The following is a 15,880-nucleotide window of genomic DNA, read 5'->3' on the forward strand; positions in this document are numbered from 1 at the left end:
ATTAAAACAAAAACAAAAAACTACTCTCTCTAAAAAAAAAACAACAACACAGAAAAAAAGCTTTGCCAGGGAGGTCAGTCTGTATGTTCTGTTTGAAAGCTGCAGATGAAGGGTGCTGATCCCACCTCTGATCGGCCTGGTTTCGTTTGTTTGTTTGTTTTATTCTGTCTGTACCTCACTTCTCTCACCTGTAAAATGGAGGTAATAACAGCATTGACTGTAAAGACCAAATGGGTTAATATGTGTGAAGTAGTAAACTGTGCCCGGTACCACAGACTCCTTCTGTGAATGTCCGCGTTGCTGTCTGTCTGTTTGCTTGTTTTTGTTGCTTTCTTGATGATGTGGGAGGACAGCACCATCTCAACCCGATCACAGCCATCCTGGGGAGAGCTTTGATTTGCATCATCTCAGTCCCAACCCAGAGCAAACTTGACCTCAGAACACTCGCATATCATCTTGCTTGTTGCCCAGGGACCTTTCTGGGTGTGGGTGTCAGAGGCAGGCTGAGCTCCCCTGATTGCTGCTAGAGGGATTCAGAGAATCCAGCTGGTCTCTGTGGGGTGGCACCTGCAGGACAACTCCATAAATTCGACTTGCAGGCACCCAGGCAAATCAACCTCCACTACTTCTTTTTTTTTGAGATTAACAATGAACCATTATGAATGAGGTGAACCAAACTAGCTAATATTTATTGAGGCTTGTTAGGTACCAGCTGCTATGCCATGCACTGTTTTATTTAATTCTTAGCCCAACCCATTTTACAGAAGCGGGCTCAGAAAAGTCAAGTAACTTGAGCAGTTACAAATCTTGTAAGTGATAGGTCCAAGATTCGAACCCTGGCTGTTTGACTCCAGCATATTGTCATTTTTGTAAACTTTTGTTTTCAAAACATAATCTACATCTCGAAAAGAGCACAACTGATAAGTGTACGCTTGAAGAATTTTCACAAAGTGTATGCACCCAACCTAACCAGAACCCAGAACAAGAAGCAGAACATTACCACCCGCCCCCACCCCTCCGAGAAGACTCCCTGTGCTCACTTCTGGTTAGCCCCTCCCGCTTGTCTGACTTCCAATCATAGATTAGTTCTGCTTGTTTTTGAACTTCATGGAAATGGAATCTTACAGATTCCATTCGCTGCCTGGTTTCTTTCACTCAACTATGTGAGGTTCGACCATGTTGTCTGATGTAGCTGTGGTTCATTCATTCTCACTGCTGCATTGCTTTACACTCTGTTATCTATTCCTGCAGAACAAATTATGGCAAACTTAACGGATCCAAAAAACACACACTTATGTCACAGTTTGTGTGGGTCAGGAATCCGGGCACTGCTTAGCTGGGTTCTCTGCTCAGGGTCTCTCCCAGGCTGCAATGAGCGAGGTGGCCAGGGCTGGGGTCTCATCTGAGGCTCAGCTGGGGAAGGACCCTCTTTCCAGTTCATGTGGTGGTTGGCAGGATACAGTTTCCTGAGGGTTGTTAGTTAGTCTGAGGGCCTCACCTCCTTGCTGGCTGTTAGCCAGAGATCCTGCACTGTTTCTTGCCATGTGGGCCTCTCCATAAGGTGGCTTGCTTCATCAAAGCCAGTGAGAGTCCTTAGAGAGAGTCTCCAGGCAAGATGGAAGTTACAATCTTCTGTAACATAATCACAGAAATGACATGCCCATCACCTTTGCAGCATCTACTGATTAGAAATAAGGTACAGTCCTGCCTACTCGCAAGGGGAGGGGACACAGAGGTGTGAACACCAGGGATAATTGGGGGCCGTTGTGTATGCCTTTTGGTCTGCACATGTGCACATATCTCTTGGGTATATATCTAGGAGTAGAATTTCTGGGTCCCACATACGTCCTGCTTTACGAGATTCTGCCAAACATTTTTCCAAAGTGCAGGTACCCTCTACACTCCCTCAGCAGGCTATGAGCTTCCCAGTTAGAGCACATGCTTTCAATACACTCCTCCCCTCTCTCCTTACAGAAGGGGTGTTTGAGCTGGGGCTCTTCGGGACGACAGGTCCTAATTCTGGGCCCATGTCAGAATCACTGAATTCCCGGGCCGCTTCGCCAGACATTCTGATCATTTGAGGGCTCAGATACAAACTGGAAGGTCCACTCCATAAGGCGAGGATCCCTGTACCCTTGGTGCCCGGAGCAGTACCTGGCAGCAGTACCTGGCAGGTACCAGGGAGCTGGCACTCAATAAATGTTTTTTTGATTAAGTGAATGAGTTTAGGAACTATTGTTCAAGAGATGGGCCCCAGGGCGGGTATAAGCTGCTTAAACGGGAAGGAAACTTTGTTGTGACTGAGGCTGTGTTCATTTTTCTGGGAAGAGGGCTCAGAACCTCAACCAGGTATGTCCCCAACAAAGGTTAAAGGCCGCTGTGATTGGATACTGTCCGGCTTAGGTATTTTATCACATGAAGAAAGAATTGGTCCCGGGGTAGGTGGCATGGGAACTGTGGACAAGGTCCCATGGTCCTTAGAAGTAAAAAGCGAGACAGTGCTTGCCTGGGGTGGCTCATAAACTGAGACCTTGCTTGTTTTGACCTTTGACCCATGGTAGCTCTTTTGGTACATCTAGCCACTGCCTGGCCTCTTGGGACCCTCCCTGTGTCTGTCTGTTGAACAGAAAATTCCAGAAGGCCTCGGTGCCCTGAGTTTCCATCAGGGGCAAGCCAACATGAGCCCTAGCTTTTGAAAAACCCCTTTCAATCCATAGAAAGCCTCCCAGTTTATCTGGTTTGAGATGACCTCATCCTTTGTCACCTTCTCTCTTGTTTTCTGGAGGTTGCTCAGCGTCTTGCTGCTCTCTGCATTCTTTTCTCACGTGAACAGTGCACCTATTTTGGGCATTTTGTCGTTGTTGTTTTGGGTCATTCCCATCACACATTTTTTGTATTCCTTTCCAGTCAGATCAACCTCATGCCTCTCTAGACATTTCTTCTCAGGTTTCCTCTGAATCATTTCGTTCGGTCTAAATATGTCCAGTGTTTCCTCCTTCCTCACTGCACTCCACATAGACCCTCTCTTTTCCCCGGAATAACTGTTCTTTTCTTTCAAATCCCTGACCCAAATCCTCATCTTTCACCATGTTATCTGACTTCTCCTAAGAACTGATTGTTTTTTGAAACTTAAGCCTCAAATATCATCCCTTCTAATCTGCGTCTGAATTTGGATCACGGTCAAGAAGCAGGCGAGACAGGAATGTGGCTGGGTAATTAGGATCCTCAGCAGAAGGGCTGAGTGTTCATCGTGGGGTCAGAGGGGCCTGGGGATGGAGGGAGAGGTATCTTCTTCTGCCTCGGGTAGGGCTTAGGGTGGGGTGGTCAGGAAAGCGCTAAGAAAAAAGGACCCATTTGACTTGAGTTCTGAAGGAAGAGTAGGATTTCTGGAGGTAGAGCAGGGAGAGCAGAGGATAGTCCAGGGAAGGAGCAGTGGGAATGGAGGCTAGAAGATGAGTCATCAGAGATGCTAGGGACAGGAGTACAGAAGGAGAGGGGTGGCCAGGTGCTGAGACCGCACACTGAAGGTCCATGGTCAGCCCTCAGATATGTTTGTCTGGCTTTCCCAACGTGTTAAAAGACTTTTAATTAGTTGCTGAAGGAATAGGCCTCTTTCTGTGGAGTGACAGAGAAACCTATTCAAATTGGCTTCAGCATGAATGCAAATTCACTGGTTACCAAAAATGAAAATTCTAGAGGGAACCTCTGGGTTCAGGCTCAGATGATTTCATGAGGCCTTGGCCTCTCTCCAGCTCTCAGGGATTCTTTGTACCATGTGGACCCAACCTTAGACAGAATCTCTGTATAATGGTCACAAAAAGGCGGCCGAAGCTCCAACCCTTACATCTTCTCAGCTTTAAATTCCATAGGGAAGTATAGGAGTCTTTTTCCTAAGCTTCCCCCAATGGCCTCACTGCTTCTCATTTTCTCTGGGTGGGTCACAAGCCCATTGCTGAGCCAATTATTGTGGCCCAGGAGACTGCTCTGATTGGCTGAGCTTGAGCCAACATGCCCATCCCTGCAGCCAGAGGTGGAATCAACAGCGTCTCTGAGAAACTGGAATGAGACTAGGAGAAAGGTGTTGTCCCCAAAGGAGGATCATAATGCCATAATATTTTAGAAGAGGTGAATTGTTATTAGGTGACGAAAACCAGATGTCTACCACAGTAGCCAACATGTACAGATCATTAACATCTGGATTTATGCCTTTTTTTGCGAAAATGGGAATATCTGGCAATACCTGGACTCTCTTCTTGTATATAGATCAACAATCTGCTGGGGATGAGTAGAGGCTCCCTCTTTAGATACAGCCTATGTTCTGCCTGCCCAATGCACTGCTCATATTTCCTCTCTGGCTCCTGGAAGCACTTGAATTTTTATTGCCAGCATAATTTGATTCTGTAAAGAAATCTGTTTTTCCCACCAGAATGGAAGAGCCAAATGTACAGGGGTCAAATAGCTCTCCTGTGCTCCCACAAACTCCTGAGGACAAATGCCTGGCCATTTTTAATAGTCTCATTCCTTGCTCATTTTAAAAGCCTTCTTTAAAAAAAAATATTGAATACATAGTGATTTTAGAATCTGTTATCTGATAATTCCAACATCTGAAGTCTTTGGGTGGGAGTGGCAGAGGGGTGGTGTCTCAATGTCTTGTTTGTTGTGTCTGCTTACTCTGGCTCATACTGACTCATTGCTTGGATGTTTAGTAATTTGACTGTGATCTCATTCTTGATTGAACTTAATCTGTGGGAATCCTGAGGGGTCTGATTCCTGGCTGCTTTGCTCTCGGAAGTCTTTTTTGTTTGTTTCAGCTGGATGCCGGGGATGCTAATAACCTCTGAACACTGACATTTATTTCCTCAACTTGGAGTTTTCCCACTGAATACATGGAGTATAAACTTGAGCCCCAGACCCACGTGGTTACAAACCTTCAGGGTGATCATCATCATCACCAGTATTGTGGCCATTATTAGTTTTCCCCTCCAGAGCCACATTGAAAACTACAGGTTTTCATAGGCTCTCCTTTCTGAAAGTCCAGAAAAAAAATTTTTTTAAGCCCTCCTCTTGCCAGGGTGTGGAGCATCTTTGAGGGTGCCAGCTTAATACAGGCATCTTAGACTTGGTTAGCTCATCTTGCAAAGGCCCAAGGCTTAATCTCCCTTTTCCTGCACTTACTAAAGGCAAATGGCTTCCTCATTTGCTTATGCTTTGGTTGTAGCTCACTCTGTTTGTGTGTGTGTCTGTATGTTCCTTTGAGATTGCCTACATAAAAATTGTTTTTTATTCTGGGATTTTGGAAACACACACAAAACTAGAGAAGCCTGCGATTAACTCCATGTATTCATCATCCAGCTTCAACATTTTCCCAGTGTTCTCTCATTCTTTTTTCTCCCTTTTTGAGTTTTTTTCTAGGTTAATTTAAAGCAAGTTGTGTCATTTCACCCATAAAGACATCCTAACTGAAAGGACTTTTTGTTCCTTTACATTATCCCCGCCTTGACATGATCACAGCTAAAAATACTTATAATCATTCCTGAATATCATCTAATATTCAGTCCATGCTCACATTTCCTTGATTCTCTCAGAGATATCTTTTTTACTTTTATCTTTGTTAGAATCAGGATCCAGACAAGGTCCACACATTACACTTGGTTGTTATGTCTCTGAAATGTCTTTAATTCTGTAACAGCAACACCCCGCCCCTGACCTTTGTTATCCCCCAGCCACTGATTTGTTGGAGAAACTGGGTCTTTTGTCCTGGAGAACATTCACATCCTGGATTTGGCTGATCACTTCTTCTTGGTTTCAGTTAACTTGTTCCTCTTTTCCCCATGTTTACTGTAAACAAATAGTTAGATCTAGAGGTCTGAGGAGATCAAAGTCTTTTTGTTGTCCAGACGCCTTCATAGGCGATACTGTGTGATCCATCCTGCATCACACAGTGAGCACATAATGTCTGGTCATCCTGTTTTTAACGATATTGAGATTGAATGGTAGGTCCAGTGCTAACAGACTGAGCCATCCATTACAAAGTCCCCAACGGCTTTTTTTCCCCCAATAATTAACATTTTTAATTATTCATTATGGTAAAATATACATAATATAACATTTACCATCTTAACCATTTAAAAATATACAGTTCGGGCTTCCCTGGTGGCACAGTGGTTGAGAGTCCGCTTGCCGATGCAGGGGACGCGTGTTCGTGCCCCGGTCCGGGAAGATGCCACATGCCGCAGAGCGGCTGGGCCCGTGAGACATGGCCGCTGAGCCTGCGCGTCCAGAGCCTGTGCTCCACAATGGGAGAGGCCACAACAGTGAGAGGCCTGCGTACCGCAAAAACAAACAAACAAACAAAACACACAAGTGGCACAGAGGAAGCCAGAATCTTGAGAATACCTGGGCCCAAGGAAATCTTGGAAGATAGTGAGTTAAAGAGAATAGTGAGGATAATGACGATGGTAGGAGAGCATGTATGCTTTGTGGGCCTATGTACTAAGGGTTTTGTATACAAGCTCCCATTGGGAAGGCTATGAGCTAGGTGCCATTTTTATTCTCATCTTAAAGAAGAGGGATCTGAGCTAATTAAGCAGAGGGAAGGTTAGGGGCTTTTCCTGGCTGAGACCACAAGACAAAGCGGTGGTCACGCCCCCTAGCCAGGACTTGATTGGCTGGAGATTTGATTGGCAGGAGAGCTGAGCGGCTTCTCCTGCCAGAAGCAGCCGCTGCCCTTCAGCCTTTCTTCCACTTCAAGCCCTGAGAAAGGGCTTGCGTGCTTCCCAAGTGGCAACTTCTGTGCATTTAAAAATTTCCTCTTGAAAATCCCAGCCTTAGCCCATTCACAAAAGGTATCTGGGTCCTTTCTTGGCCGTGGCCTAGTCGTATTCACCAAAGAGAAGAGCGCGTCCCATAAGAGCTGGCGGCTTTGGGAGGACCGGGGAAGGCGTCAGCTGGCAGGAAGCTCCCTGAAAGAAATAGAGGAATCCCCACCCATCCATGAGCTGCCTATTCTTCACCCTTAGAAACGGGGCTTGTGATGTGCCAGGCACTGCAGGCATTTTGCCATTTAACCCTCCCGCTGCCCCACGGAGTAGGCCCCTTGCTAACAGTTTTGGTTGCTTTTGTTGAGGAACCTGGGATACAGAGGTCAAGCCACTTACTCAGGGTCATTCGGGGCAGTGGTGGGGCTTGACCCCTATTTGTTTGACTCCAAATCTGGCCTCTGAACTCTGAGAGACACTGCCGGCTTCTCGAGTGATGTGGGAAGTGGATTCGAGTGAGCACGGCCTGGGCAGCGGTTCCCGTCCCTCTGCCACATGGACAGAGCCACAGACCCAGTTCGCTGTGAAGGCCCAGCATCTTATACCAAGTCTCATTTTCACAGCCAGAGATATTAGTGTGGAAATAGGACTTTTGATTCTTGAAAGGTCTGCTTGGTGAAGAGATGGTCAAACATTTAAACTACAAACTCCATTTTTTTTGGGGGGGGGCAATTCTGAAGCTTAAGATGTGTAATTTCATCTCAGTGCTTCAACCTTGCCACCTCTGTGAACGGGTGAAGAGTTTCAAAGTTTCATACAGGAGGCTAAAAAACTAAGGCTCCTTGTGAAAATACTAAGTGTAAAACTTAGGAAAGAGGAATTCTACTTTCTGTTCTTTTCTGCTTAAAGACAACGAAGATATACTCCCTGGAAGGAACGGATGCCAAGACAGATGTATACAAGTGCCCTTTAGGATCCAGCAAAACTTTCAAATGTATTATTGTTTTCTTCCCGACAAACAGGGATTTCTGACGACATATTAACAACAAGCATGAAATGCAAACCTGAGTCCTGGAGTGAAACCCCCAGGAGCAATGGTGCGATGTATCCAAGGGGGCCACCCTGGTAAGGGAGACACAGAAGGAGGGGGTGTGGAAAAGTGAACATGGGCGGGGGAGGGCAGCAGGTGGGGAGGGAATCCTGTTTCTGCCACTTAGTAGCCAGGGAACGGTACCCTCTGTCAACTCACCTTTCCCCTCTCTCTAAGGGGCTGACACTTGCCAGCATCCCTTGCGGGTTGATGGGAGAGATGAAGCATGTGCGGTGTGGAGCAGGTGCCTGTCCCTTGGTAAGTCTTTCCCCCAGTTGTGAACTCCACGAATTTGAAAGCTTCTAGCTGTAGCTCTTCTGGGGACCCTGACACAGGTTCAGCTTGGCCATTTCAGACCCTTCTCTGCTGAGGGATGTCCAGCGCCAAACAGGCTGGCATGTCCCTTGCGTTGTGTGTGAATGATGCAGCCCAGGAATAATGCATGTGAAACCTCATTATGTAAATCCTCAGGTTTTCAGTACATGACAATGGCTTTTTTGGGGCCCTTCTCTGTCCCATTCTGTGGTCTGGTGTCTCTGCTTTGGGACCTAGTCTGCCAAGCCCTGGGGGCGGGGGTGGGCACCTTGGGGAGGGGTGAGCTCTCCAGAGGGCACATCAAAGGGAAAGTCACAACTCTGTCACTGGCCCAGCTCTCCCTGGCATTGCTTGGTGTGAAAGGAAACTGTCCTCTGCCTGAGGCAGCCCCATGTCACACACAGACTAAGGCCTGTGATGTTTAATTCAGAGCAGTGAGCACTGGAAACACTGCATCCAGGCTCCCTCAGAGCAGGACAGCCACTTTTCATTTCTGGGGCTCTAAGCCAGAGAGCCTGCTGTCTGGAAACCTATTGCCTGGAAGGTTCGCAGGATGGAGGGCAGGCTTCTGCAAAGAACTATCTGACCATCACCTCCTGGTTGAGGAGAAGGGCACCCTTCTATGACCTTGGCCTCCTTAGAGCTCATGCAGGCAACAAACACACACATACAAATACACACACATGCCAACCCACAGCACATACTCACATGTACACACATACACGCAAGCATGCGTGTACAAATACACAGCCCCAAGTCAGAAAGACTGGAGTACTATTCTGGCTACTCAGAAGAGGAAACCCAAATCTTTATTCTCAGAGAGCTTATTCCTCGGTGTATCCCTGGCACCTGGCAGAACAATGAAAATCAGAAGCGCCGCCTTTAAAAACACTCGGGCTGTTCACTCAACTAATTGTGGTCATCTTTTCAGGAGGCAGGGAAGTCAGATCATGATGCTGGACACCCTTAAGCTCAGTACAGTGCTGTGTGTCAATTATGTCTCAATAAAACTGGTAGAAAAAACAGTTATCTGGATAGAAAGAACAAGATAAAATACACGAATTATCAAAAGTTAAAAAAATACAGACGAGCTAGACTATGAGTCTCACAAAGCACTGTTCACAACAGCCAGGACATGGAAGCAGCCTAAATGTCGATGGAGGAGTGGATAAAGAAGATGTGGTACAAATATACAGTGGAATACTACTCAGCCATAAAAAAGAATGAAGTAATGCCATTTGCAGCAACATGGATGGACCTAGAGACTATCATACGATGTGAAGTAAGTCAGACAAAGACAAGTATCATATGATATCACTTATATGTGGAATCTAAAAAAAAATGATACAAATGAGCTTATTTACAAAACAGAAACAGACTCACAGACTTTGAAAACAAACTTATGGTTACCAAAGTGGAAATGTGGTGGGGAGGGATAAATTAGGAGTTTGGGATTAACATATACACACTATTATATATAAAATATGTAATCAACAAGGACCTACTGTATAGCACAGGGAACTCTACTCAATATTCTGTAATAACTTATATGGGAAAAGAATCTGATAAAGAATAGATATATGTGTATGTATAACTGAATCACTTTGCTGTACACCTGAAACTAACACAACACTGTAAATCAACTATACTCCAATATAAAATAAAAATTAACTTAAAAAAAAAGAAAGTTTAAAAAAATAGAGGCAAGCTAGACTATGAGTCTCAGAGAGGTTAAGCTGACATATATATATAGAATCTAAAAAAAAAAAAATGTTCTGATGAACCTAGGGGCAGGCCAGGAATAAAGACACAGATGTAGAGAATGGACTTGAGGACATGGGGAGGGGGAAGGGTAAGCTGGGACGAAGTGAGAGAGTGGCATGGACATATATACACTACCAAATGTAAAACAGATAGCTAGTGGGAAGCAGCTGCATGGCACAGGGAGATCAGCTCAGTGCTTTGCGACCATCTAGAGGGGTGGGATAAGGAGGGTGGGAGGGAGACACAAGAGGGAGGGATGTGAGGATATACGTATGCATATAGCTGATTCACTTTGTTATACAGCAGAAACGAACACCACACTGTAAAGCAATTATACTCCAATAAAGATGTTAAAAAAAAAAAGCTGCCTGAAGCCACACAGTAAATGGCAGAACAAGAGTCTAAACCTAAGTCTGCCTAACGCTAAAGCTATTCTGCCACCTTCCTTTGCAATGAGCGAATGCATTCTGTGCTGCCTGGATCCCACTGGGACCTCAGTTGGCTGTTTCTAAAGGGAGCTGAGGGGCAGCCTCAGAGGCTCTGCTCCGAGCAGGGACCTCTCACCTTCTGCTGCCTGATCGCCCTGGTGACCCTCTTCTCCTGGTGCAGCCGCTCTTCCATGTGCGCCAGGGCCTCCTTCAGCGGCGCCTTTTCTTCGGCCTCTCTGAAGATGTCCTTCAGCTTTGCCACCTGTGACTGGTACATCTGAACCGACACTTTGCTCTGCCTGAGCACACAGGAGAGACAAAGTCTCTTTTCTCCTCAGCTTTCTCACTCACCACCAATGCTCCCGACCTGGGAGATCCTCAGAACACTTCCATATACGCTTGGCTTCGCGGTTTCCTTACAAGTTGGGGGAAGGCTGAAGATGTGGGGACTAGAGGGCAGAATAAATAGCCCATTGGCTGTGGACGTGCAGCATGAAGGGGGCACAGGTTATGCTACCAGCCCCTCCCAATTTCCCAGAGAGGGTGGGGGAACGGATACTACTGAAAATAGGATGGAATTATGAAAAGCACACACATGGTGAAACATCAGACACATTTATAAAAGGTGCACCTTATTCCTTAACAGTAGGGTACTCTAACTGCTGCTTTCTTGCCCAGAGACTTGGGTCCATCAGGCCCTGAGTCACCATCCCGCCTCCCCCCTCCACACCCAGGCCTCTGTCCTCTTGTCCTGGTCCCTACGGGTCTGCAGCTGCCCCGAGGTTTAGCCTGGAGAATGGAGGCCTGGGCCTTTTGCCGGGGACACGGGCCATACTTGAGCTGTTCAATGTCCTTCTCGTATCGTCTCAAAAGCTCCTCTTTCCTCTGCAGCTGGTTCTTGAGTAGGGTGATCTTATCAAACACCAGGTACAGGTCTCTTTGTCGAAGCTGGTGGACTCTCTCCCTCTCTTTTGGGGAGAGGTGTTTCATGGACACGTGACCTGACATATCTTTGATGTTCAGCATAGTCCCGAGGGTTTTGCTCATATCCAAGTACTACGAGAAAGCGTTTCACAGGTAAGAGGCCTGGCCCAAGACCGCTGGTGGCCACTTTGAGGAGGCAAACGTCTAATTCTGTTTCATTCATTTTCTGCAGTTGCAGAGAAGAAACACATGCTTTGCAAATGAGTGCATTTGGGGCTTTTAGTAGGACTTTCATTTTCCCCCGCATCCATTTACACTATGCCTTTTTGAGAATTGGGGGGAGGGGTGGAGGGGGAATGACAACAGACATAAACATTCATTCTTACTACCCAGTCTTGCAAGGAATTGGGCTCTGCAATTTCCAGCCCATGCTGGGATAGGAGATGGGTCTCGTGGAGCTACTGTAACAACTAAACATGTATGTGGCGTTGGTTTTAAACTATCTGCAGGGCACACAGGTTTGGACAGGAGGGGACTGATGCTGGGTATACCTACCAGCTTTTCACTAAGATCTAAAGCGTCAGCCACATCCATTTTCCTTAACTTCTCAGAGACCATGATGGACCCTGGGCTGGAAAGGCCATTTTGAGGCTGAAATAAAACAAAAGAAAAAAACTCACTTGGCATTCCATTATGATTTTCTACATCCAGAAGAATAACCCAAAGAATAATGCAAGAACTGGAAAAAATAATTTGAGAGAGTTGATTTTTTATATCATCTTTATTGGAGTATAATTGCTATACAATGGTGTATGTTCGTTTCTGCTGTATCAAAAAGTGAATCACCTATACGTATCCATATATCCCCATATCCCCTGCCTCTTGCGTCTCCCTCCCACCCTCCCTATCCCACCCCTCTAGGTAGACACACAGCACCGACCTGCTCTCCCTGTGCGATGCAGCTGCTTCCCACTAGCTATCTATTTTACCTTTGGTAGCGTGTGTGTGTATATATGTCCATGCCAAGAGAGTTGGTTTTAAATCCAGTCTGACTCTGTGAACTGCTTTCTATATGACTGTGTTCCTACCCCTTCAGAGCACGACTGCCTTTGAAATGATGCATCACTTATGCCGTTCTTTGGCCACCGTCTCGTCTGTCTTCCCTTTAGGCCAGTGGTTCTCAACCGGGGGTGACTCTGTCCACCCTACCCCCTCCAGGACATTTAGCAATGCCTGGGCACATTTGTGGTTGTCATAATTGCTGCTGGCGTCTAGTGGGTAGAGGACAAGGATGCTGCTAAACACCCCACGATGCATAGGGCAGTCTCCCAAACAAAGAGTTACCTGGCTCAAAAAATCAGTACCGCTGATGTTGAGAAGACAAGCTCCAGAAAAATGGGGACCATGCGGCTTTTGCTCACTATCTCCCTCCTTGTGCCCAGCATGGCACCTGGCACCGAGTGGTGCATAGTGGGCATGTTTGTTGAATGAACGAATGAAGGTTAAGTGGAAAATAGCCTCCCTCCTTTTTATTAAAGGAATCTCATTTCTGTGCAGCAGAAACCATACCCTCACAAAATTTGGCCCAACCTTCTCCTAGCTCTGGAACCTGGTGGGTGGGCATCCCTTCAGAACCTTTCCAGAGACAATGCAGATAGTGTTTGCAGCTGCATCTCCCTAAGACCCCAACCAGCCAGCTGGCTGTTGGAAGCCCAACTGACTGCATGGAAAGGCCACCAGACTGAATAGGGGACCTGATCTGAACGACCACAAATAACCATAATAAGACTCCTTAAAAAATAAATTGGCTTTTAATGCTTGCCATGAGCATCTCTTAGCCCTAGCATTTGTTGGCACTACCCTGAAAACCTCTGAGATTTTAAAAAAAACAACTACAAAAATATAAAGGCCCCCAAGTGACTGTGATAGACAAGGGTGGACATATTTGTCTATGTATCTATGGAGATGAGAATAAAAGAGGGTATCTGAAGATGAGAATAAACCGGGCAGATCTGCTGCAAAAAGAACCTGAGATGCTGCTCAGTGTCTTCAGCTACCCTGAGCTGCATCCTCTGTACCTCTCCAGACGCCCCCTCTTTTCCTGAGGGGAGGGTCACTAAGGAAGAGCCTGGGCTACAGGATCCAAGCACGCAGTCCCCACCCGGTCTCTGCAGGCTAGCAGACACACCACCAGGGACACACCCCTGGTGTGTCTTCAATCATTATTCTGTGACCTTGGGTGAGGTACTTGACCTCCTGAAGCCTTACTTTTTCTTATCTGTTAAATGGGGACAATAATAGTAACTATGACACAAGGCTGCTACGATGGTTCAATGACATAAGGCATGGAGCCGGCTGAGCTCAACGCCTGGCACACAGTAAGCAGTTCACAGATGTCAGCTATTCTTCCTCCTGCTCTTTCGTTTAATTACTGCCAACCTTGGAGGATTGAGAGTTAGGAGGTTTCCTGCTCTGTGGTGTCAGTGGTGGGATGAGGGCTTGTTGCCAAGGGGAAGGTCAATCTTGGAAGCAGGACCATCAGGACATGAGATCCAGCTGAGCTCCCCACCTGGAGACGGTCCCTCCACTCCCAGCCTCAGAGAAGGAAGGTTCGATTTTATCAGGAAGACCAACACATTTCTGAAGACTCACATCTCTAGAAGTGTGAGCAAATGTCTAGAAAAATTGTAGGAGAAAATGCTGGTACAGAGAGGATGGCTTTATTATGTTTTCCCAAAGCTGGTTTAGACCAGCTGCCGCAGCAAGCCACGCTGATCAGAGCTGTCCACTGTCATGTGTCAATCAAACACCCGATCAAACATCCATTTAGGATACAGGGCACCTTCAACCTAACAATCAAATTACTTCTGAAAATCCTGGAAAACACAAACTATGCTCCCTAAGAAAGGAAGGTTTTCTTGGATAATACTCTTTAAATACTGTTTGACAATAATAACTATCATCTATTAAAGTGCTCGCTATGAGCTAGGCACTGGGATAAGCACTTTACATAATGATCTCCTTTAATTTTTCCATCATCATTTTACAGCTGGGAAATTGAAGTCCCAGAAAGGTTAGGAGGCTGCCCAAGGTCACAGAGCTTGCAGAGCTGGGATTAGGACACAGGTCTCTGATTCTAGAACTTGTGTCTTCTTAATCATCATGGCTCCCTTCTGCTGCCCTTTATGTGTTCATGTTTTTCAGTTTATAGCAAAAAGCAAATGTTAGGCAAGCTCATGACATAATGTTGTACATTAGCTTGTTGAATCTTTTCTGCAGAATATAACATGTGATGTGAAAAGGAGGGCCCAGAGATTGTCCGGGCCAGCATCAGTGCAATGTTATATCATGCTGTACACGATGGGAAGCCGCCTTTCTATTCAAACATTGGATCACTGGTACGGCCAGGCACCAACCAGTCCATACAGGTGTTAGCCCATCAGGGAGGACCTGGCCTCGAACCAATGATGTATACAGTGGTGCCAGGGCACACGGCTCGTGTCTGTCCTCATGCCCACCCTCCCCACGTGTCAGTCAATGCAGAGACAAAGTTTCTTTGGTTACCGTTCGGATCTCTACTCTTGAAAAAGTTGGCAAGTCAGGTTTTGCATCCAATATTTTCCGAACATTTTTTTCCATCCCGAGGGTCTTTAAGTCTAGAAATGATTCATCCATGTGGTCCTTGTGATCTATAAAAGAAATAATTTACACTCAAAAGAAAGGCTCAGGAAGAAGTTACTGCATGTAAAAGTCACAGCTGCTATTTACTGGACACTTACCACAGGCCAGTACTAATTAGCTCACCATCCTCCCTTGGCAGGTGAGGCATCGAGGCCCAGAGAGGTGACATGACTTGTCCAAGGCCACACAGCTCATATGAGGCTGCAGCCTCCCAGGGCGGGGGCACTGAGGGGGAACCTTCGGCCACAGGTGTGAGGATGGACTTGAACCCAGGCTTCTGTGTCCTAGCCCAGGGCTCCACCCAGCAGCAAGCTTGGTTTCTTGAAAGCCCTATTCCCTCTAAACAGGGTATTTATCCTGGGAAGTTCCCCAAGGTTGGTCCTTGCACAGCATGCGTCTATGAAAAAGTTTCCACTGGGCCACAGTGAAATAAGAAAAAGAAGGACAAGGTTCTGAGTTTTTCATGAAATCCTGTTTATTTAATATCAAGGCCTGCTCTTGACTCTGAGCTCATGCCTACACATCTATTTTTTTTCCTGCCCATCTTTTTTTTATAACTATGTTTTTTTAGTTATGAAATGATGGGGATAGAAGATGGTGGTCCTGGCAAATTGGTTAGTCCCTAAAGTGAACCCTCAAGTCTGGGGCCCATGGTTCTCAGCACAGAGGGATGACTAAGCAGGAGGAAACTTACTTGACAAGCTGGCCTTCTCAAGTTCTTTAATTCGCGCACGAAGCTCAGATAAGGCCTTTTTCTGACACTGAATGACTTCCTCATGTCGGGACCCTTTGCACTTGGCTCCTAGATCACTGAAGGACTGCTCCTGTGGCCAGAATGGTGAGGACAGCAGCTTTATCAGTGATCACAATCTCACTCTCTTGTATTTGAAGAAACATGAACAAATCATGGATTAGCAGAA

At 46.2% G+C, this 15,880-nt stretch overlaps 1 protein-coding gene across 1 annotated transcript in view; it reads right to left on the bottom strand.

Annotated features, from left to right (window-relative positions):
* Positions 1-10,458: 10,458 nt before the first annotated feature.
* Positions 10,459-15,880, bottom strand: part of LOC309808852 (forkhead-associated domain-containing protein 1-like) — a gene marked incomplete at both ends in the record, with an annotated part of 80,275 nt that continues 74,853 nt past the window's right edge. The window contains 3 exons of the mRNA XM_082629424.1: positions 10,459-10,654; positions 11,191-11,411; positions 11,835-11,882. Of these exons, the coding sequence (XP_082485550.1) occupies positions 10,459-10,654; positions 11,191-11,411; positions 11,835-11,882 (465 nt within the window). The remainder of the gene's footprint in view (positions 10,655-11,190; positions 11,412-11,834; positions 11,883-15,880) is intronic.

The sequence above is a fragment of the Mesoplodon mirus genome (assembly GCF_964341445.2).
Source record: "Mesoplodon mirus genome assembly, chromosome: 7".
NCBI classification, from domain to species: Eukaryota; Metazoa; Chordata; class Mammalia; order Artiodactyla; family Ziphiidae; genus Mesoplodon; species Mesoplodon mirus.